The sequence below is a fragment of the Orycteropus afer genome, unplaced genomic scaffold, assembly GCF_000298275.1.
Source record: "Orycteropus afer afer isolate SDZICR_OR568_19922 unplaced genomic scaffold, OryAfe1.0 scaffold00143, whole genome shotgun sequence".
NCBI classification, from domain to species: domain Eukaryota; kingdom Metazoa; phylum Chordata; class Mammalia; order Tubulidentata; family Orycteropodidae; genus Orycteropus; species Orycteropus afer.
The window spans coordinates 3,478,654-3,503,134 of NW_006921730.1; the positions used below are offsets into that span (position 1 = coordinate 3,478,654).

General features: G+C 37.6%; 1 protein-coding gene across 1 annotated transcript in view; it reads left to right on the forward strand.

Moving 5' to 3' along the window:
- The window catches only part of SENP7 (SUMO specific peptidase 7), a 245,214-nt gene that overhangs the window by 193,476 nt on the left and 27,257 nt on the right, over positions 1–24,481 (forward strand). The window contains exons 11-15 of the mRNA XM_007945774.2: positions 902–1,081; positions 2,454–2,716; positions 4,627–4,760; positions 9,807–9,923; positions 17,867–17,989. Of these exons, the coding sequence (XP_007943965.1) occupies positions 902–1,081; positions 2,454–2,716; positions 4,627–4,760; positions 9,807–9,923; positions 17,867–17,989 (817 nt within the window). The remainder of the gene's footprint in view (positions 1–901; positions 1,082–2,453; positions 2,717–4,626; positions 4,761–9,806; positions 9,924–17,866; positions 17,990–24,481) is intronic.

Below are 24,481 nucleotides of genomic sequence, written 5' to 3' on the forward strand. Positions count from 1 at the left end.
TATTTAATCTTAAATTTTCCTTTCTTGGATATAACTGAAATCATATAGTATAAAAGACTAAATTTCTAAATTTACTTACCATTTAAAAGGTATTTAAACCCACCCTTGCCATCAAGTTGATTCTGACTCATGGTAACCCTGTAGGATAGAGTTGAACTGCCCTACAGCATTTCCAAGGCTGTAAATCTTTTGGGAAACAGGCTGCCACATCTTTCTCCTGAGGAGCGGCTGGTGGGGTTGAATCTTCTCCCTTTTGGTTAGCAGTTGAAACACTTAACCACTGTGCCACTGGGTTCCTTAATAAATAATAATAAATATTTAGCACTTCCTAATTGTAACTGAATAAGGAAGACCACAGAAGTTTGATGCATTTGAACTGTATTGGCAATGAATATTGAATGTGCCGTGGACTGTTAGAAGATCAAACAAATCTGTCTTGGAGGAAGTACAAGCAGAATGCCCCTTAGAAGCAAGAATGGTGAGACTTTGCCTCTTGTGCTTTGGACATGTTATCAGGTGGGGCCAGTTTCTGGAAAAGGAGGCCATGCTTAGTAAAGTAGATAGTCAGCGAAAAAGAAGACTCTTAATGAGATGGATTGACACAGGGCTGCAATAGTGGGGTCAAGCAGAGTGACGGTTGTGAGAGTGGCTTAGGACTGGGCAGTGTTTTGTCCTGTTGTGCATGTGGTTTCTGTGAGTCAAAACTGATTTAATGACACCTAGTAATAATAATAGATTTTTTTTTTTTTTTTTAAACTCTAATAGTATTTCTTGGGGTACTTCAGCTAAATTTCATGAAGTGGTCTGGAAACAAAATATTTTGCATATAATTCTTCTTGCTGTATGTGCTATATTAAAGAATTGTCAATTGTCATGACTTGTTACCTTTTATTTGTTTCAGTGTCCCTCAATGAAGTTTCATTGCTAGTGGATACCATGCATTTAAAGAGGTTTGGGTTATGGAAAAGTAAGGATGATGACCCCAGTAAAAGGAGTCATGCTATCCTTTTCCTCTGGGTTTCTTCAAATTATCTTCAAGAGATTCAGACCCAATTAGAAAATTCTGTATTAAGCCAGCAATGTGAGTATAAAATTATTTCTAAATTTCAGGATAACTTGAGAAATCTGTAAATAGTTTCAAAATAATTTAATGTAGAATAGTTAATTTCATTGAATTAAAAAGTTTTATTCTTTAATATTACATAAAATAGTTATTGTACTTACATTAGTTTCTCCTGATAGTTTTATTCAACCAAGGTAAATGATTTTGAAAAGTAAAAGGAATAAATTATCTTTTAGTCAGTTGCCATCTTTTGCTACCTTTATTATAAATTTCTTGCTCTTGTTTTATAATGAACTGTAACAGAGGTAGTCAGTGGCAAAATTAAATGTAAAAGTCTTTACCTTAAACATTTCCTATAGTTTTTAAATAAAACAAAACAAAACTAAGTTTACTTGCACATCATTCCTTATTCCTCTAAGATTGGGTTGAGTACCTTTCTGTGTGCTCACATAATACTTAGATGTATATATAGATCTTGAGATATCTGTCAACTTTTTTTAGTTTCAAACTCCTCAAGGAGAATAGTTTTGAATTGAATTTTCCTTCTTCTTGCTCTCCCTAACTTCTTTTCCCTACTCCCTTGAATAGTAAAGATGTTAATTGGTGAACTAAATTTTATACCTTCAAGTTTAGTTATTTTCCTTTCCTAATTACTTACAGGAAGCTCTGGTAGCATAGTGGCTTAAGGCACATGACTGCTAACCAGAAGGCTGGCGGTTCAAACCCACCAGCCACTCCTCGGAAGGAAGATGGGGCAATCTACTTCCGTAGTGATACTGCCTCGGAAACCCAAGGAGGGGTCGCTATGAGTCGAGTCCGACTCGATGGCACATAACAACAACAATTACTTACAAGTTAATTGGAAAACTCAACAAAACTCAATTCATGATTAAATAGTAAAGAAGTTGGAAAACATGAAAAGCCATTTATAATCATTATTAGCGTATAAGGAGAGAATGTTATTTGAGACCATTATTGAAAAATTTGGTGAAACAATGTGATTTTAAAGGAGATGTTTGGATACTTTCTTAAATAATAGATTTGATATATGGAGAAGGCTAGAAAAGATTACTAATTGCTTAATTTTCACTCATTCATTTTATATATTCATTAACAAATGTTTTACTGAGTACGTATGAAGTGCCAGGCACTGGAAATATGACAGTTACTGTGGACTTTCCATTCTAATGTATGGAATATGACTCTAAAATTTGTGAGTTTTGGTTCTAGGGTACTAATGACCTATATTGTATGATTTTAATTTGCTGGGATTATTACTAAACAAAATACTTTGTTGGGTTATATACCAACTTTATTGTTAGTAATAATTATTATAATTTCCTTAAAAAATAGTATTATGGATAAAAATTGGTTTCTTTTTCTTTTATAGCAAAATCCAGTGAATTCATTTTCCTTGAACTACACAATCCTATTTCCCAAAGAGAAGAATTGAAATTGAAAGATATTATGACAGAAATAAGTACGACCAATGGAGAATTAGAGCTTTCTTATCCCTTGTCTTGGGTTCAGGCACTTCCTTTGTTTCAGAGCCTTTCTTCAAAAGAAAGTTCTTTTATTCATTATTACTGTGCTTCAACTTGTTCTTTCCCTACGGCTGCTATTGAAGAAATGAAAGTGAAATCAGTATCTCAGGTTAGTATATGATTAATATAGCTTATAGGAGTGTTGATTAAAAATTTTTTCATTGAAATTAGGCTGATTTCAAAATGCTCCATTTTGTTGAAAGGGTACAGGAAGCAATCTGAAAGAACCCCCAGTGCCAAACAAAGCTGGAACAGTTTGATTAACAAAATCAGTAATGATAGTATGAGATTATAAGCAGAAAATAAAATATCCATGAATCTATAGTGAAATAAGTAGATAATGAATGAATAATAAATGGAAGAAAAGGAATAACTCTTCCGTAGAGAAAAAATTGCAATTAATAAATGTGAAAGAAATGAGGGAACTATAACATCCCTATTAGAACACCACAGTAATAATTGTTGCAGGTAAGATCCACCAAGGAATGCTAAAATTAATGAGTGAAAATTTAAAGAGAAATTGAATATTTGCACAGTCTCAAAAGTATTTCTCCAAAACATTAATTACTAAAGGAAAAGTATGAAATTTGCAGTAGAGAAACCCAGGAGATCCAGGAGATACTATGTGTATGGTATACTATGTGTATAGTATCTCCTGACCAAAACTGTCAGTAGCTTGGTTATATCATACCACCTTAATCAAGTGATCAAAGTAAACACCACCAAGAATGAGACATATCAACATAATGTACACCCCCCGCCCTGATATTATCATGCCCTGAGAAGGATACATCACATCTGTTGTATTATTCCCAATTATTCATATCCTTAATCTAATCATGAGAAAAAATTAGACAAATTCAGTTGTAAAGTAATTGCCCATTATTCTTTAAAAGTATCATGGCCATGGTTCTAGGTTACTAAGGGTTACTAATGGCCAAGGAGTTATAGGATCCTAGAACAGAAAAAGAATATGAATGGAATACTGATGAAATTGGAATGAAATCTATAGTGCAGTTAATAGTATTATACCAATATTAATTTCTTAAGTTTTGATAATTGTACTGTGGCATACAAGATGTTAATATTAGGGAAAACTGGGTGAAATTTTTTTTTTTTTTGCAACTCTTCTATAAGTCTAAAATTACCCTGAAACAACTAATACCAAAACCAAACTAAATCTACTGCCATCGAGTTGGATCCGACTCATAGTGACCCTTCCTTGGGTTTCCAAGGTGGTATCACTACGGAAGTAGACTGCCCAGTCTTCCTTCCGTGGAGTGCCTGATGGGTTTGAACCACCAGCCTTTTGTGTAGTGGTCGAATGCTTTAAGCACTACTCCACCAGAGCTCCCGAAATAACTAATAGTAACTTAAAAAATGCTAAGTTTATTTTTATAGGAGATTGGTCGTGTACATGTAGCTTTTATACCTATAAATGTGTATGACATATACGTGTGTGTGTTTACCTATGTGATATGTATCTCTGTATCTATCTGAGGGTATAATTCTGGGGCTAATATTTTATTTAGTAGGCCTGTAAAAAGTCTTTACCACCATCTTTTATGCATATTGTTGTAGAACTTTATATAGTTATTGTATTCTGTATACAACTTTATATTCAGGTTTTCTATTTAATAATAAAATAGGAATATATGTTATTATAAACTCTGTCTCTTTTAATTGAAAATTTTGTTTTTATCTACTATTTACCATCTCTTGTTAATTTTGAACTGCAGAGTTTTCAAATTCTTTTTCAGTTTATAGAGCCCAGATCTGGAAATTCAATTTTTGTTCATTATGTTCATTGTATCTCCTCATCAAAAGTGTTATTTTAGCTTGGTTATATCATATTTTTTAGAAATGCTGAAATTATGGATATAATTCATTAGTATGGATTTCTTTTCATCCCAGCATTTTCTCTTACAAGTCTAGGTTTTGACTTTGTGCTTTTGAGAGGTAATGTGTTTGTATTTGTGTATCTATGAGGGCACATTTTTCCTTGCCATTTTCTTTCAGTCCTCAAATATAGATGCAGCCAAGCCTACTTACACCTTCCTGCAGAAGCAAAGTAGTGGTTGCTACTCACTTTCTATTACATCTAATCCAGATGAAGAATGGCGAGAAGTCAGGCACACTGGACCTGTTCAGAAGTATGTACTGTGTTATATACTATTTGTAATAGATGGACACATTAGGAATTTTTCTTCTGTTGCTGCTTTTTAATAAATAGTTCACTTTTTGAAATACTTTTTGAGTTTTGTAGTTCATTCTGTCATGTTTTGAAATTTTTTTTTAATTTATGAAAAAGCTCTAAAAAAACTTTATTAAGAAAATAGTAGATATCATTTCATTCAGTTTTGCAACTAGTAGTGGATTTCTCCCCATCCTCACCAACATTTGTTATTTTCTATTTTTTCATCTTTGCTCTCCCAGTGTGAGTGTAATGGTATCTCATTGTGGTTTTGATTTGCACTTTTCTAATGGCTAATGACGTTGAGCATCTTTTCATGTGTTTGGTGGCCATTTGAATGTTCTTCTTGATGAAATGTCTATTCTAAAGTTCTTTGCTCAGTTTATGATTGGCTTATTTATCTTTTTGGTGTTAAGTTGTTGAAGTTTTATTTACGTTTTGGTTATTTTATTGAACAGTAAATTGTGTGTTAGGTAAAAGTGTATGCAACAAATCAGTTTTCCATTCAATAATTTATAATCTATAACACTGGTTGTAATCTCTACAATATGTCAGTACTCTTCCCATTTCCAACCTGGGTTCCCCATTTCCACTGTCAGTTCCTTTTTTCCATTCGTCCAGTTTCCCTACCCCTTCTGGCTTTCTTATCTTTGTTTTTAGGCAAAATTTGCTCTTTTGAGCTGTCAGTTTGTTGTAGTGTGGTGGCTTCCATGTTGCTGTAAGGCTGGAGGATATACCACCAGTATATCAAATACCAGCAGGGTCATCCAAGGTGGACAGGTTTCAGCAGAGCTTACAGACTAAGACAGACTTGGAAGAAGGAAAGGGCCATCCACATCTCAAAGAATTAGCCAGTAAAAACTTTAGGAATAGCAGTGAAATACTGTCTAATGTATTACTGGAGAACTTTATGAATAGACATGACATTGTCTGATACAGTTCTGGAAGATGAGCCCCTCAGGTCAGAAGGCACTCAAAATGTGACTAGGGAAGAGCTGCTTCCTCAGAGTAGAGCCATCTTAATGATGTGGATGGAGTAAAATTTTGGGACGTCCATTTGCTAATGTGGCATGACTCAAAATGAGAAGAACCAGCTGCAAATATCCATTAATAATCTGAACATGTAATATACGAAGTATGAATCTAGGAAAATTGGAAGTTGTCAAAAATGAAATGGAATGCATAAAGACTGATATCCTAGGCATTAGTGAGTTGAAATGGACTGTTTTTGGCCATTTTGAATCAGATCTATTATGGTTTTGGCCATTTTGAATCAGATCTACTATGGTTTTGGCCATTTTGAATCAGATCTATGATGGTGGAATGACAGATTGAAGAGGAATGGTGTGGCATTCATCATCACAAAGAGTGTTTCAAGATCTATCCTGAAGTACAGTGCTGTCAATGATAGGATAATAGCTATACATCTACAAGGAAGACCAGTTAATACTACCATTATTCAAGTTTGTGCACTAACTACCAAAGCCAAAGATGAGGAAATTGAACATTTTTTACCAACTTCTACAGTCTGAAATTGACCAAACATGCAATCAGGATGTATTGATTATCACTAGTGATTGGAATGCAAAAGTTGGAAACAAAGAAGAATAACCAGTAGTTGGAAACCACAGCCTTGGTGATAGAAATAATGCTGGAGATCCCATGATAGAATTCTGTGAGACCAATGACTTTTTCATGGAAAATACCTTTTTTCAACAACACAAATGACGGCTATACATGTTGTCTTCATCAGATGATGTACATAGGAATCAGATTGACTGCATCTCTGAAAAGAGGTAATGTTTTTGTTAGGTGCTGTTGAGTTGTCTCTGACTCATAGTGACCCTCTGTACAGCAAAACGAAACACCGCCCAGTCCTGTGCCAGCTCCATGATCTCTGCTATACCTTAGCCCATCATTGTAGCCACTGTATCAGTCCATCTTGTTGAGGGCCTTCCTCTCTTTCATTGACCCTCCACTTTACAAGCATGATGCCCAAAGTAGGTGAGATGAGGTTTGGCCATTCTTGCTTCCAAGGAACATTCTGGATTTCTTCCAGGACAGATTTATTAGAGAAGCAATAGAGAAGCTCAGTATCTTAGCCAGAACAAGGGTAGGAGCTGACTGTTAAACAGGCCGTCAACTGCTCATATGGAAGTTCAAGTTTAAGCTGAAGACAATTTAAATTCATGAGAACCAAAATATGACCTTGATTATATCCCTCTTGAATTTAGAGACCATCTAAAGAATAGATTTGATACATTGAACACCAGTGACCAAAAATCAGAGGAATTACAGGATGACATTAAGAACATCATCCATGAAGAAAGCAAAAGGTCATTAAAAAGATGGGAAAGGGAGAAAAGACCAAAATGGATATCAGAAGAAACTCTGAAACTTGCCCTTGAATAGAGAGTAGCTAAAGCAAATGGAAGAAATAACAAAATAAAAAAGCTGAACAGAAGATTTCAAAGAGTGGCTTGAGAAGATATAGTTAATTATTATAATGAAATGTGCAAAGACCTGGAGTTAGAAAACCAAAAGGGAAGAACATGCTCAGCATTTCTCAAGCTGAAAGAATTAAAGAAACAATTCAAGCCTTGAGTTGCAATATTGCAAGATTATATGGGCAATATATTGAATGATGCAGGAAACATCAAAAGAAGATGGAAGGAATACACAGAGTCATTATACCAAAAAGAATTGGTCAATGCCCATCCATTTCAGGAGGTGACATATGACCCAGAACCAATGGTCTTGAAGGAAGAAGTTGAAGCTGCACTGAAGGAATTGGTGAAGAACAAGGCTCCAGGAATTCACAGAATACCCATTGAGATGTTTCAACAAACAGATATTGTGCTGGAGGCACTTATTCATCTATGCCAAGAAATCTGGAAGACAGCTACCTGGTCAGCTGACTACAATAGATCCATAGTTGTACCCATTCCAAAGAGGTGATCCCAGAGAATGTGGAAATTATCGAGCAATATGATTAATATCATACACAAGTAAAATCTTGCTGAAAATGATTAAAAAACAGTTTCAGCAGTATATTGACAGAGAATTTCCAGAAATGTAAGTTGGGTTCAGAAGAGGATGTGGAATGAGGGCTATCATTGCTGATGTCAGATGGATCTTGGCTGAAAGCACAGAGTGCCAGAAAGATGTTTACTTGTGTTTTATTGACTATGGAAAAGTATTTGATTGTGTGAATCATAACAAATTGTGGATAACATTGAGAAGAATGGGAATTCCAGAACACTGAATTGTGCTCATGAGGAACCTGTACATAGACCAGGAGGCTGTCATTTGAACAGAACAAGGGGATACTGCATGGTGTAAAGTCAGGAAGGGAGTGCATCAGCATTGTATCCTTTTACTGTACTTATTCAATCTATATGCTGAGCAGATAATCCAAGAAGCCAGACTATATGAAGAAGAACGTGGTATCAGGATTGGAGGAAGAATCATTAACAACCTGCGATATGCTGACAACACAACTTTGCTTGCTGAAAGTGAGGATGACTTGAAACACTTACTGATGATTATTAAAGACTACAGTCTACAGTATGGAGTATGTCTCAACATAAAACAAAAATCCTTACAACTGAACCAATGAGCAGCATCACGATAAATGGAGAAACAATTGAAGTTGTTAAAAATTTCATATTACTTGGCTCCACAATCAACACCAAGGGAAGCAGCAGTCAAGATATCAGACCTCGTATTGCACTTGACAAATCTGCTGCAAAAAAACCTCTTTAAAGTGCTGAAGAGCAAAGATGTCTCCTTGAAGACTAAGGTACACCTAACCCAAGCCATGATATTTTTCAGTCACCTCATATGCATATGAGAGCTGGACAGTGAACAAGGAAGACTGAAGAAGAGTTGATGCTTTTGAGTTGTGGTGTTGGTGAAGAATCTTGAAAGTACCCTGGAATGTCAAAAGAACTGACAGATCTGTCCAGGAGGAAGTTCAATCGGAATGCTCCTTGGAAGTGAGAATGGCCAGACTTCATCTCACCTACTTTGTTTTGTTTTGTTGTACATAGTGTTGTTGTGAGTCGGAGTCGACTCGATGACACCTAACAGCAACAACAACAAGGAGCTCAGTCTTCACGGACATTAATTTTGAATATTACATTCTTTTTGAGTATATGGTTTCCAAAGATATTCTCCCAGTCCATTGCTTGTCTTTTGACTTTTTTGGTAAGTCTTTTGACGAATGAAATTTTTAAATTTTTATTAGGTCTCATTTATCTATTTTATCTTTTGCTGTTTGTCCTTTTGTAATGTATTAGGTTAAAAGCTAGGCCTGACAGCATTGCCCCTGCATTTTCTTTGTAAGAATTTTATGTACAACAAAACGAAACACTGCTCAATCCTATGCCAGCCTCACAATCCTTGGCTATACCTGAGCCTTCTGTTGCTGCCACTGTGTCATTCCATCTCAAAGAGGCCTTCCTCTTTTTTGTTGACCCTCCACTTTACCAAGCATATCCTTCCCCAAGGAATGGTCCCTCTGACAACATGACCAAAGTAGGTGAGATGAAGTCTGGCCATTCTCACTTCCAAGGTATCACTATGGAAGTAGATCGCCCAACCTTCCTTCCAAGGATTGGCTGATGGGTTTGAACCGCCAGCCTTCTACATTTAAATTTGTTTTTGATTGCATCAGTTTGTTGTAAATTAAAAATGGCCAGAAGAGACACATCCTCAGTGGTATCTTAACTGATGTGAGATACATGCACCTTATTGAAGAGACATATTGAGATGAGCCCACATGGGAAGGAGTGGAAAAGAAAAGATGATCTTCAATGAGAATGTCATTAGTAGCTTGTGAAAATAAAGGAAGTAAAATTTGTTATATCCTGTCAAACATATTTTATCCTATAGATCTGAGTTACAGAATACTACTGTTCTATTTTTGTTCCATGTAACAAATCTCTTTGATACTGGAATTTTCAGTACTGATATATATTTTAACATTGTTTTATTTTTTAAGGTTGATTGTATATCCTCCACCCCCAACTAAAGGGGGATTAGGAGTAACTAATGAAGATCTGGAGTGCTTAGAAGAAGGAGAGTTTCTTAATGATGTAATCATTGATTTCTATCTTAAGTGAGTACAATGATAAGTGATCTTTTCATTTGTTTTCTGGGCTCTGGTGTTAAGCGTCTCTATCTCTGAAGTATTTTAACACTAGCCAAAAATAACCTTGCTCAGATATGGAAAATTTTTGCTTACCAAATTTTTCTGGAGTTGCATTCAGTTTCCTTTGTCCACTTCTCATCAGTACAGTCATACGCCAGAAGAGCTAATGGTTTTTTTTTTTGGTTTATTTATTTGTTTTTGATTCATACTTTTTACTGTTTTTTCATTGTGATGAAGGAAGTACTAACAAATCATTTTGGGAAATTAAAAGAAGCAAGTCTGTTCAGTTATCTGTTGTATCTTTAAGCAAGGTAAAAGTTAATTGTCCTTTGAAAAAATCCTTGTCATGAAATTCTTTCATTTGTGTACCCAAAACTGAAGGAGCAGATATGGAGGCTCTTAAAACTTTTACACAAAGGAAGTGTGTTTCTAGCCCTCATTTTGGCCTGCATTTCCAATATATGCTGGAAATGCCTTCTAATTATTTCACTGACCCTTCCTAAACCAAATATATCATCATCTTACCTAAGCCCTGTTGCTTTACTAGCACTACCTTTATCCTGGTCACTTAGTGCAAAAGCTCATTATTTGCTTTTCATCTCAGATATTGCAGATTTACTCTCTAGATATTTGATTTAGAGCTGTGTGTGTGTGTGTGTGTGTGTGTGTATGTCTTTTAACTCTTTGAATATATGGAATGCCACTATAGTATCTGTTTTAATGTCATTTTCTGCTTACTCTAACGTGTCAGTTCTGGGTTGATTTCATTTGCTCGGTTTTTCTCTTTATTATGAGTTCTGTTTTTTGTTTGTTTTCTGGCTGGTGATTTTAAAAATATTTATTTATTTTGTTGCTGTTGAGAATATAAACAGCAAAACATACACCAATTCAACAGTTTGTACTTACACAGTTCAGTGACACTGATTGCGTTCTTCAACTTATGTAATCATTCTCACCCTCTTGAGTTGTTCCTCTCCCATTAACATGAATTCACTACCTGCTGAGGTTCCTGTGTAATCTTTTGAGTTACTGTTGTCAGTTTGATCCCATATAGATAGTTCTTAAAAATCCATAATGCTTAAGGCAGACTTTTTTTTTGCTATTTAAGCTAAACTAGTGTTTGTTTTTAAGAAGACTTCAGGGGATATTTTGGTTTAAGGCTTAAAGATTATTTCAGAGCCATAGTTTTAGGGGTTCATCCAGCCTCCTTGGATCTAGAAAGTCTGGAGTCCATGAAAATTTTAAAATCTGTTCTGTGTTTTTCCTCTTTTAATCAGGATTATTCTGTGGAATCCTTGATCAAAATGTTCAGTCATGGTAATTGGGACCATCCAGTTCTTCTGGTCTCATGGCAAAGGATACAGTTATTCAGTGGAGGCAATTAACCACACATTTTGCATCCTCCTCCTCCTCTTTCTGACTCCTCCCCCTCTTCTGTTGCTCCAGGAAAATAGAGACCAATTGTTGTGTCTTGGATGGCCATTTGCAAGCTTTTAAAACTCCAGGTTCTACACAGTGAACTAGGAGGTAGAATCACTAAACACATTTAGGCCAACTAACTTGGTTGTCCCATGAAACCAAGACTCTCTCTAAACCAAGGAACTAACTCCTGTGAGGTGTTTGCTTATACTCTTTTTTTGTTGTTGTTGTTGTCATTGTTGTAAATGTATCTATCAAACAGCTTTTGCCAATTCAACTTTTTACAAATGTACAACTTATCGACAGCAATTACAGTAATTGGCTATGCAGCCCTACCCTCAGTCAGTGTGATTTTTCCATCACCATTAGCCCTTTTTGCCCCTTCCTCCTGCCCGTTGTAACCACTAATAATCTTAGGTCTGTATACATTTGCCTTTTCTTGTCTTTTTAAGTTTGTGAGGTCATACGGTATTGAACTTTGTTTCTCCTACTAGCTAAGTAGTATTACGTCATGTGTATGTATCACATTTTGTTTATCCATTCATCTGTTGATGGGCATTTATGCTGTTTGCACCTTTTGGCTGTTGTGTATAGTGCTGCAGTGAATATTAGTGTCTCTGCTTTAAAGTCTTTGGGATATATAGCTAGGGGTGTGTTCTGGTTACCTAGTACCGCTCTGACAAGAATATACCACAAATGGGATGGCTTAAACAAACAGGAGTTTATTCTTACAATTTGTAGGCTTTAAATCCAAGTTCAAAGTGCCAGGCTCTTGGGGTCCAGCTCTGCCACCTGCTCCCGGCCCACTGCAGATAGAGGCGTTTCTTCACTCAGACAGCTGCTGGCTATTGAGGCTGAGAAGCCCCGAGGTTGACAAGTAAAAAGGCATAGTCCCGATGTTACCAAACCACACGGCAGGCCATTAACTTAAGTTTATTGTAAGTCCCAAGGTCGGCAGAGCATAGCAGGCTGCTGAGCAATGACACGGCTACATGCAGGGTCCAAGCATGCCATAGGCTGGAGACCATTCCCAAGCTTCTCCTTATATACATGAAGCAGACCATATCCCAGCTGCTTGTGGTAGATCCCACCATGGAGTTGTCAGTCTCATCATGGGGAATAACTAGCACCAGCTGCCCAGCCACTCAAACAGGCCCAACCAAGTTGACACAAAAACATAACCACCACAGGGTGGAATTGCTGGAAAATATGGTTGTTCTTGTTTTAGATTGTTTCTGAACCACCAAAGTGTTTTCCACAATAGCTGTACCATTTTGCATTCCCACCAACAATAATGATAAAGGTTCAATTTCCCCTTATCCTCACCAACATTTGGTATTTTCTGAGGGATTTTTTTTTTTTTTTTTAATATCTTTGTCATTCTAGTGGGAGTGGAATGGTATCTCTTGTGGTTTTGATTTACATCTCTCTGATGGCTAATTTCACGTGTTCGGTGACCATTTGAATGTCCTCTTTGGTGAAACGTCCATTCAAGTCCTACTATATCTGTAGTATTTTTATTAGAGGCCACACATTGTGAATTTTACCTTTTTGGGTATTGAATATTTTTGGTTTTCTATAAATATTCTTGGATGGAGTTCTGGGACATAGTTGAATTGTCTGGGAACAGCTGATGCTTTTTGATGCTACTTTTAAGCCTTACTAGGTGAAACCAACATATTAATTCCCACTACTGAAGAAAGACCCTTTTGACCAGCGTCATGAATTCAAAAGTTTACCATTCTGATTGGTAGGAATAGCACCATTCCTGGCCTATGTGAACACTGCCTACTATTTCTTCTAATGTTTTTGGATTGTTCTTTCCCCAGCTTCAGGTTCTTTCCTCACATAAATGCCATGATTAATAACTGTGCAAAAAGGGACTTGACATGTCTGAAGTTCTCTCTGTATATAGCTCTTTCTGCTTCAGTATTATGATCTGCAAACACTAGCTGCTTTGGTCTTCAGGATCTCAGTTCTATCTTCTCAACTCAGGTAGTCTGCTGGTCTGCACCTGGGTTACCGCTCTCTGTATTGTAACCTGGAAACTCTCAAGGCCGTGGCAGTAGTAGGGCTAACCTTGTTTGTTTCACTTTTGTCAGGGATGACTGTTCTTTATTACCTGATATCCAGTGTCTTGAAGACCATCGTTTCATATATTTTGTTAGGTTTTTCTCTTGTTTCAAGCAGGAGGGTAAATATAGTCCCTGTTACTCTATCTTGGCAGGAAGTGGAAGTCTCCATTATTGTTGACTGTTTACCCTCCTGTCCCTTACTATATAGTTAGTTGCCAAGTCCAGTAGATTGTGTTTCTTAATCTCTTTCTACTACTACATCATCTTTCCATTACTCCTTATCTCATCTATATTGTGTTTTAACTGATCCCTTGTATCTATCTCCTTTTTCTAAGTATATTATTACCTCCATTCCACTTAAATGCTATGAATATAGTTTGTATTAGAAACTTTTAGTAATTTCTTGCTGTTTTTCTGCAAAAAGGACAAGGAGGTGGCATCTTCTGAACTCCTCTAACTACACAAGAGGAAAACAGAATCATCATCAGCAGCCCAAGGCCTATTCTTATGAAGCCAGACATCCTGCCATCCTCCAGCCCTGTTACTAATTTTGACACCAACCATTCCTCCCACGGCACCCACCACCTCTCTGCTGGGTTTGATAATTTGCTGCAGTAGCCACACAGAACTCAGATTATGAGGTTTATTAGGGAAGTAACAGGCTATAATTCAGTTTCAGGAATGTACTCAGTCTCACTCAGCAGCCAGCTGTCTCATTCAGTCTCTCTCAGTAGCATGTCTCTCTCTCAGCAGAGTATTGTCTGTTACGTCTTTCTCTCATTGGCATGTTTCAGCAGCATGTTTCTCTCAGCTATCAGTCAGAGAGACTCCTGCCTCTAGGAGGGGCGCATTTTAAGCATGACAGAGTAGCAAAACTAACCAGTCCCAACATCAGAATTCTGTATACCTGAGAGAGAGCGAACTTTCCAGAAGATTGCTTCCTGCTGCTCCAACAGAAATACACCAGATATATAACTCTCACAATCAGGAGCTACTCAGTTGGTCATGGCAAATTCCACCACTGAGTTTACAAAGACTATGGCTAGAAAAGCCACAGTATGTAATTTACTATACTGCACTGTCATAATAAATTCAAACGCAGTTTGTTGTTTGAGGGTCTTGATAATATGACACTAATGTGTCTTTCCAGCTGTCTTCTGCTAATAACCCTGTACATATCACATAGTCCTGCAAAACTGAATTTTGTTAAACAAATTCCATTCTTACGCTTCTTCTTTAATGCCTTGTTTCTCTCAAATGATAACATTCGTTGCCGCATCCAGCAAAACTGCACAGGTCACAAAATGAAGCAACACGAAAGGATTATGGTTTTTTTAAAAAGGAATGGGGGCCAGGTGGATGCCCTGCATATTCTGCGAGAGTGACCCCTGATGCTTCCGCTCTGCTTTATTTATACATAAGTATTACCGTTATATCATTATTCTCAATATTTCTTTAAAACAGTCAAGTATTCAATCAAATGTTATTCTACGGTAAAATCATATATTTCCTTATAACAGTCAGCTATTGGTTAAAAGTTAAAGTTTCACTCTTTCCCATACCCCAAAGCATTTTTCCACGTCTAAATGTATTGGATAATTAATTAGGTTAACATCTCTTGCAGGATTAACAAATACTCACTAAAATATATCATTTTAAAACATAATATGTAAGGTACATGATTCTAAAGAATGGTTTCTAAGGTATACTATTCTTAGGGTAAAACATTGTCCCAGGGAAACAGGTTAGCAAACATTCTGCTGGGGCAGTGTTCTGCCCCAGAAACACAAAGCTGGAGCCAAGCAAGCATTCAAACTGTAGGAGAGGCCTTGCCATCTCTTAAAGCAAATGTTCAACCACAAGAGAGGCCTTGCCATCTCTTAACTGTAATTAGAACATGTGCCTTGCAATCATGTTCTTTTGGGGGTCTTTTTTTTGGTCTCCAACACTTCATGAAACTTTTCTTGATCTTCTGCTGAACAGGTATTATTAACTCCTGTACTGCTTCCCCCCATCTCTTTTATGGTACTTATAATATTTTACCTTTTGAAAAGTTGTTTGGAGGTACTGTAATCATTTTCCATCTAAAGATTAAGCATCTTTATATCTTAATTGGGAGCTCTGGTGGCGGTAGTGCCTAAGGCATTTTTGACTGCTAACCAGAAGGCTGGTGGTTCGAATCCACCAGCCACTTCTCAGAAGGAAGATTGGACAATCTACTTCCATATAAATTAAACAAAACAAAACAAAACAAAAACAAAAAAAAAACAAACCTGACTGCCATCAGTTGGATCTGACTCATAGCAACCCCTCCTTGGGTTTCCAAGGCAATGTCATTACAGAAGTAGATTGCCCAGTCTTCCTTCTGAGAAGCGGCTGGTGGGTTTGAATTGCCAACCTTCTGGTTAACAGTCAAATGCCTTAAACCTTATGCCACTAGACATTACTGCCTCAGAAGAAATCCAAGGAGTAGGCTGCTGTGAGCTGAATCGAATCGACATTAGTGAATTTCATTTTTGGTATATTTTGACTATTTAAAAAAAAATTTTTTTATTGTGGTAAATATATATGTAACAAAACATTTACAGAGGAGGGAGAGAATGGTTACACAACTCAAGGAATGTAGTCAGTGTCACTGAATTGTACATGTAGCAATAATTGAATTTATGTATGCTCTCTTACATAAAATTAACAGCAAAAAAACAACAAAAAACCCAACATTTGCCATTTCAGCATTTTTCACATGTACAGTTTACTGATATTGGGTCCATCATATTGTATCATCATTATTCATTTCCAAATATTTCCAGTCACCTGAGGAGAAGCTTGGAAGCTTTGGTGGCATAGTGCCTAAAGCATTTGACTGCTAACCAGAAGGCTCTCAGTTCAAAGCCTCCAGCCACTCCTCAGAAGGAAGGTTGGGCAATCTACTTCCATAGTAATACCACCTCAGAAACCCAAGGGAGGGGGATCGCTATGAGTCAGATCCAACTTGATGGCAGTGAGTTTTTTTTTAAGGAGAACCTCAGTGTCACTTAAGCAATTGACTTCCTTCTCCTCTGCCCTGCCATATTTTTGTACCCCTATATAGTGCCAAATTTACATTTTGTGAGATGAATTGAATCATCTTAGGTGTTCATTTTGGTATGTTTTATTGGAATTAACTAATACAATTTTATTTCTAATTTATTTTTAATGTATTTTCCTTTCACTAAACTGACAATACCTTTGCCTCTTTGACGTGTCTTAGGAGAGGATTTTTAAAACAACTTTCTATTTCTTTCTTTTTATTTACTTTTAAATTTTTGCAGTGTTTCCTCCCCTCCCTCCTAATCCTGGTTCTGTTTCTTTTTAAGACTGATAAATAGCTTGCATATAGCAAAGTGCATAAATCTGAACTGTACAGCAATGTTTGCATATGCATATGCTTACATATGTTTAAAACCAGGTAATCACCATTCAGATCAAGAGAGAGCACATTTTGGGAACCCCAGAAGGGTCCCTTGTTCATTTCTACCTGTATTTGTTTTTATGAAATTTTTTTTTTCTTTCAGTAATTGCAAGGTCAGTTTTTTTTCTTTTCTTTTAAGCAACAAGTATTTTTATTATTTCTCAAGATTCTGTGGTTGACTGGGCAACTCTTCTGGTCTGAACTAGCTCAGCTTGCTGGGATTGGATTATTTAAAAAAATGCCTCACTCATCTATGTGGTAGTTGGCTGCCTGAGTGCTCTAAGGAGATCTCAGGTGGAACTGCTGGTCTGTGCTCCATGTGGTCTCTGATGTTTCACAGGTTATCCTAGGCATCTTTACATGTAGCAAAAGTTTCTCTGCAAGGTCAGTTTTTAACCTTCATAGATTATTAAGAATAACTGAGTTCTCTAATTATGAAGTGTTTAATCACTAAATGATTGAATTACAAACTTACGTTGTTTTAGGATAGAAATGACCTGAGGATTTAGAGATGAAAAATTTTCTAGATTTTTTTAGAGTGTCATTGTTGCAGTTTTATATTTGATTATATCTTTATTTGATTAATAATGTTTCATGATGCCTTCAACTCTGTAGACTGTAAGCTTTATGAGGACAGGTTCTCTGTTTTTTTCTTTTTCTTTTTTGTCTCTTATTGTGTCTCTGGTTTGAATGTGGTACTTATACTTAGCACATGTTAGGAATTTGATAAAATTTTTTTTAAGTGAATAAGTGTGCAATTTCTGCTTTAAATGACTTGCTGAAAGGTGAGATAACTAAAAAATAAACTGAAAGTTGCAACCAGAGCAAATTGCAGGAACTGCAGCATTTCTTTGAGTCTAATTCAATATAAAAAATAAAATTTCCAGGACACATAAAGTAATTGGGGTATGACTAGGTAAAAGTTTCTAAAAATAATTGACTTTTGTGGGGTTTCTACTTTACAGGTATCTTATATTGGAGAAGGCATCAGATGAACTTGTTGAGCGAAGTCACATTTTTAGTAGCTTTTTCTATAAGTGCTTGACAAGAAAGGAAAATAATTTAACAGAAGATAATCCAAATCTCTCGTAAGTCAACCTTCTAATATACTTAAGCTTTAAGAAGAAAATATACTATTGTGATACTATATAGTATTTCCTAGAGTAAGCAGTATTACTGCTTATTCCGGTCCTGCACCTGTTTGCTCTCTGAGTCACTTTTCCACTTCCAGTGTTCTGCTCCCTATCACAGGGAGACTTACTTTTGCAGCCTGCATTTCTTAGTTCTCACTGGGGGATACTTAAGAGATTAGAGGAGAGGAAAGATAGGTTATTTCTTCTTTATTCTCTGTGTCGGGCAGTGACTCTGGAAGTGGCTGCATTTCCTTTAAGGACCCATCTCTTACCATACAGACTTGGTAGGACTCCAGCCTTTATCTGGAAATATTGGTGCTTCTCTTTGCTCTCCAGTCAAGGAATATTGTGGTTTCCTATTATTACTAATCTCTAGTTGCCTTACTGTCCCCTATTTTGGCTTTTCACCTTTTTATCTCTTCTGTGTCCCATTCCCTGCCCAAATTTTGTTATAAATATATAACGTTCTTTTTGTTTTCCTAGTTGGACACTTAACAGCATACTGCTGTTCAGTTAAACTGATGTAACATTATTAAAAAATGCCACATTTGCATAGTTTAACTAAATTTCTGGCCATGTATTTTCTGATTAATGTCAAAACCTGTAGACCAGTGGATTATAAGGGCAAAATCAGGGAAGGAATTACTGTTACAACTTGTTGTTAGCTGCTGTCAAATTAGACCCCCAACTCAGGGCAACCCTGTATACAATAGAACAGAATGCTGCCCCATCCTGTGCTGTCCCCCAGAATGGTTGAGGATCAGACCATTGTGTTCCATTGACTTTTTATTGGCTCATTTTTGGAAGGGGACTGCCAGGCCTTTCTTCCTTGTCAGTCTTAGTCTGGAAGCCCCACTAAAACCTCTTCAGCATCATAGCAACATGAACGCCTCCACTGAGAGATAGGTGGTGGCTGTGCATGAGGTGCACTGGATAGAAATCGAACCCAAGGCTCTCAACCACCATTGCCCCTGTTATAACAGAGATAATGGTAACTCTGATAGTTGAACATTTCACACCTTCCATCCCTACAACAATTTGTGTGATAATCTATATGGATAAATTTATGATAAAATTGAAAGTTTTTACTTAGAAATAAATATGAACGTTTGTCCTGCACTTAACAATTTATAAGGTATATTTACATTACTTTATTTAAGTTTCCCCCTTCATAGTAATGCTGTTATGAGAACATATATACTGTAACCCAGTTTTTCAGATAAGGAAGTCAACTAATAAAGACTAGATAATTAGATGGCAAGAGGCAATAGAAAAGCTCAGTATCTTCAGCCAAAACAAGGCCAGGAGCTGATTGTGGAACAGACCATCAGCTGCTCATATGCAAGTTTAACTTGAAGTTGAAGAAAATTAAAACAAGTCCACAAGAGCCAAAATATGATCTTGAATATATCCCTCCTGAATTTAGAGACCATTTAAAGAATAGATTTGATGCATTCAACACCAGTGACCGAAAACCAGAAGAATTGTGGGACTACATCAAGAACATCATCCATGAAGAAAGCAAGAGGTCATTAAAAAGACAGGAAAGGAAGAAAAGAACAGAATGATGTCAGAAGAAACTATGAAAGTTGTTCTTGAACATAGAGTAGCTAAAGCAAATGGAAGAAATGACAGGATAAAAGAACTGAACAGAAGATTTCAAACAGCAGTGTGAGCAGACAAAGCCAATTACTATAATGAAATGTGCAAAGGCCTGGAGTTAGAAAACCAAAAGGGAAGAACACACTCAGCATCTCTCAAGCTGAAAGAACTGAGGAGAAAATTTAAACCTTGACTTGCAATATTGAAAGAATCTATGGACAAAATACTGAATGATGCAGGAAGCATCAAAAGAAGATGGAAGGAATAATACATAGAGTCACGGTGGCTAAGATCAAGAATCAATGGTATTGAAGGAAGAAGTCGAAGCTGCACTGAAGGAAGTGGCTAAGAACAAGCCTCCAGGAATTGACAGAATATCCATTGAGATGTTTCAACAAATGGATGCCCCACTGGAGGCATTCACTGGGTTATGACAAGAGATTTGGAAGACAGCCAGCTGGCCAACTGACTGGCAAAGGTCCATATTTGTACCCATTCCAAAGAAAGGTGATCCCACAGAATGTGAAAATTATGGCACATTATCATTAATATTGTACACAAGTAAAATCTTGCTGGAGATAATTAAGAAATGGTTGCAGCAGTATATTGACAGAGAACTTCCAGAAGTTCAGGCTGGATTCCGAAGAGGACATGGAACAAGGGATATCATTGCTGATTTCAGATGGATCTTGGCTCAAAGCAAAGAATACTGGAAAGAGGTTTACTTGTGTTTTATTGGCTATGTAAAAGTATTTGATTGTGTGGATAAAAACAAATTGTGGATAACATTGAGAAGAATGGGAATTCCAGAACACTTGATTGTACTCATGAGGAAGCTGTATATAGACCAGGAGGCTGTCATTCGAACAGAACAAGGGGACACTCCATGGTTTAAAATCAAGAAGGGCGTGTGTTAGGGATGTATCCTTTCACCATTCTTACTCAGTCTATATGCTGAGCAGATAATCCAAGAAACTGGACTATATGAAGAAGAACATGGCATCAGGATTGGAGGAAAGCTCATTAACAACCTGCGATAATGCTGATGACACAAGTTTGTTTGCTGCAAGTGAGGATGACTTGAGGCACTTACTGATGAAGAATGAAGAATACAGTCTGCAGTATGGATTGCATCTCAATATAAATAAAACAAAAATTCTCACAACTGGACCTAGAAGCAGCATCATGATAAATGGAGAAAAGATTGAAGTTACAAAGACTTCACATTGCTTGGTTCTACAATCGACGCCAGTGGAAGCAGCAGTCAGGACATCAGACGATGTATAGTACTGGGCAAGTTGGCTGCAAGGGACCTCTTTCAAGTGCTGAGGAGCAAAGATGTCTTCTTGAAGACTAAGGTGCACCTGACACAAGCCATGATATTTTCATTCGCCTCATATGCATGTGTTCTGGTTACCTAGTGCTGCTCTGACAGGCATATACCACAAATGGGATGGCCTTAAAAAACAGGAGTTTATTCTCTTACAGTTCGGGTGGCTAGAAGTCCAAGTTCAAAGTGCCAGGCTCTAGGGGTTGTGTGCAAGCCCCTCGACATTGGTCTTCAGCTTTGCCTTCAGCTCCCGGCCCACTGAAGCTGGAGGCTTTTCTTCACTCAGGCAGCTACTGGCTGCTGAGGCTAACAAGCCCAAGGTGGACAAATAAAATGGCACAGTCCTGATGTTATACCAAACCACACGGCAGGCCATTAATTCTAGTCCGTTGTAAGTCCCAAGGTCGGCAGAGCATGGCAGACTCCTGAACAACAACATAGCTACATGCAGGGTTCAAGGGTGCCAAAAGCTAGAGACCATTTCCAAAGCTGTTTCTTATATACAGGAAGTAGACCATGTACCCAAAGTAGCTATTCAGCTGCTCCAATAGATTCCACCAAAGAGTTAATTACCAATCTCACCATGGGGAATTACTCATTCAGCTGTCCAGCAGCTCAACTTGGTACCTGTACAGATCTTCAATGGATGGCATCTGTATAGATCTCTTCACTGAGTGATTCCAGTTCCCTAGTTCCTGGTGGTGACCTCACCCCCTTGGGCTGGTGGGCCTTGTTCCTCTCCCTGTTGGGCATGGCAGCCTTGCCCCCTCACTCTTGGGCAGCAGCTTGACTCCGTCTGATTAGCTCACATGAATGAGCAGCCCCACACTCCAGAACCAAGTTGGTGAAGGTCTGACTCTTTGACACCTAGGGGGCTGTGGTGGTTCCACCCCCAAAGGCCATGGTCCTACCCTTGAGGATGAAGCAGTTTTGCTTCCCGTTTCCTTGGTCTCTGTTTCTGCCAATTAATACCTGAGGGCAGCCCACTCTGCCAGGAAGCCCATCTACCCAGTGGCACCCCGCTTTCTCCCCCGTGGGCTGGTAAGCCTGTTGCTGTTTAATGCTGGTCTCTGGGCTCTGCTGTTGTGTCTCTCATGCTGGTCTCTTGGCTCTGCTCCTGCTGTATGCCATATGCCGGGGTGTCTCTGCCAGGGTCTTGGGTCAAGGACATGACATGCTCCATTCCTGTTTCCACATTTTAGGTGTCTGTCGGAGCAGTACCCCACTGTCTTAGTACCATATTCTGTTCTGGTTACCTACTGCTGCTCTGACAGGCATATACCACAAATGGGATGACCTTAACAAACAGGAGTTTATTCTCTTACAGTTCGGTAGGTTAGAAATCTGAGTTCAGAGAGCCAGGCTCTAGTGGTATATGAAAGCCCCTTGACCTTGGGTTTCAGCTCATGCAGGTTCCAATGTGCCATAAGCTAGAGACCATTCCTTAAGCTGTTTCTTATGTACAGACCACATACCCAAAGCAGCTACTCAGTTGCTCCATTAGATTCCACCAAGGAGTTAATTACCAGTCTCACCATGGGGAGTAACTACATTCAGCTGCCCAGCCACTCAACCAGTCCCAGCCAAGTTGACACACAGATGTAACCACCACAGCATGTAAGAGCTGGACAATGAATAAGGAAGACCAAAGAAGAATTGATGCTTTTGAGATGTGGTGCTGGCGAAGAATGCTGAAAGTACCACAGACTACTAAAAGAAGTAACAAATCTGTCCTGGAGGAAGTGCAGCCGGAATGCTCCTTGGAGGTGGGAATGGCCAGACTTCATCTCATCTACCTTGGTCATGTTGTCAGAAGGGACCATTCCCTGGAGAAGGATGTCATGCTTGGTAAGGTGGAGGGTCGACGAAGGAGGCGAAATCCCTTAGCTAGATGGATTGACACAGTGGCTGTGGCTGTGGGATCAAGCATAGCGGAGATCATGGAGGTGGCGTGGGATTGGGCAGTGTTTCATTCTGCTGTGCATAGGGTCGCTATGAGTTGGAGGTGACTCAGCGGCCTCTAACAACAACAACAAATTAGATGAAGGACGAACAACTAGTGAGTATCAGAAAAGGGTTGGTGCTTATAACCTTGTCTTTAACCTCTAGTCAAGGATGTTTTCATTGTACTAGACTACCATTAGAAAAAAAAAAGAGTTTGTTTCATACCTTTAAAAAGCAGGAATAGTAAATAGATGAAAAGATGATTAAATGGATAAATTGCCTGAATTTATTGTGTTTTGGGAGAAGTGGGGTTAGACTCGGGGGAGGGTATTAACATTTATTTATTAATGTTTAAGTCAGTGAACTTAAAGCCATTTTGTTTGATCTTACTTTTTGGAAGTAATCTCTACACCTAAATAAATGAATACTATTTTATCTGATTACAATCATCTTGTGAGATAAGTGCCATTATTTTTGTTTATTTATTTAAACTTTCTGTTTTGATTTGTGTGAAAGTTTAACAGAGCAAATTGATTTTCTATTCAACAGTTCATAAACATTTTGTTTCATGACATTGATTGCAATCCCTACAATGTAGCAGTTCCCTTCCCACTTCCAACTTGTAGAGCCATTATCTTTATTAATTGCAGCCTAAATTAGTTAAATAAGTCATCCAAGGTTGCATATAGCTTTTCAGTTTCAAAGGTCATGCTGTTTCTATTGTTTGTAGTGTTGTAGGTATATAATTTATGATCTAAACTGGAACACTTAAGAATAAAAGGAGCCTCTATTAATAGTTTTATTGAGAACATTGTGCTGATAGACAGGGCCTGCCAGTATCAATTAAGGGGAAAAATCACAATCTTGAAATGTTCTTGAAAATCAGAGTTAATGAAATGGGAAATATGGATGGGGGAAGATTTGTTAAATAAATTTGATATTTAATAGTTCTGATGATTTTATTTTCTATTTTATATTTGCAGAAATTGATGCTTAGCACCATGCCTTTAATCTCACGTTTTGTTTTAAGATTACTAGTCATTGTAAAGACTTTTAGTTTGGAATACCCACCGAAAAATTATGGAAATAAAAGTAGATTCTTTTGTTAATCACCTTTTAAAAAGTTACTTATATTCTTTAACACATGGAAAAGTAATACAGAACAAAGTTATATGAGTGGCATATATCAGGGTAAGGTAGTTAGCACACACTCTCTTACGTGCAAGCACTCTGTGTGTGTATATGTGTGTATTAGACTAAGTATTTGGATTCCCAGAGGAATTCCTACAAATCAATAATAAAGAGATAACCTTAAAGCGAAACTGATGAGGGATACCAACCTTAATAGCCAGAAAATTCCCAATAAAAGGCTTACACTGCTAGTATTTGGGAATTGTAAACTAAATGGTAAGGGACAATGATGGTTCAGTGGTAGAATTCTTGCCTTCTGAGTGGGAGATCCCAGTTTGATTCTCAGTCCAAGATCCTCATGCACGGCTACCACCCATCTGTCACTAGGGTCTTGCATGTTGCTGTGATGCTGAACAGGTTTCAGTGGATCTTCCAGACTA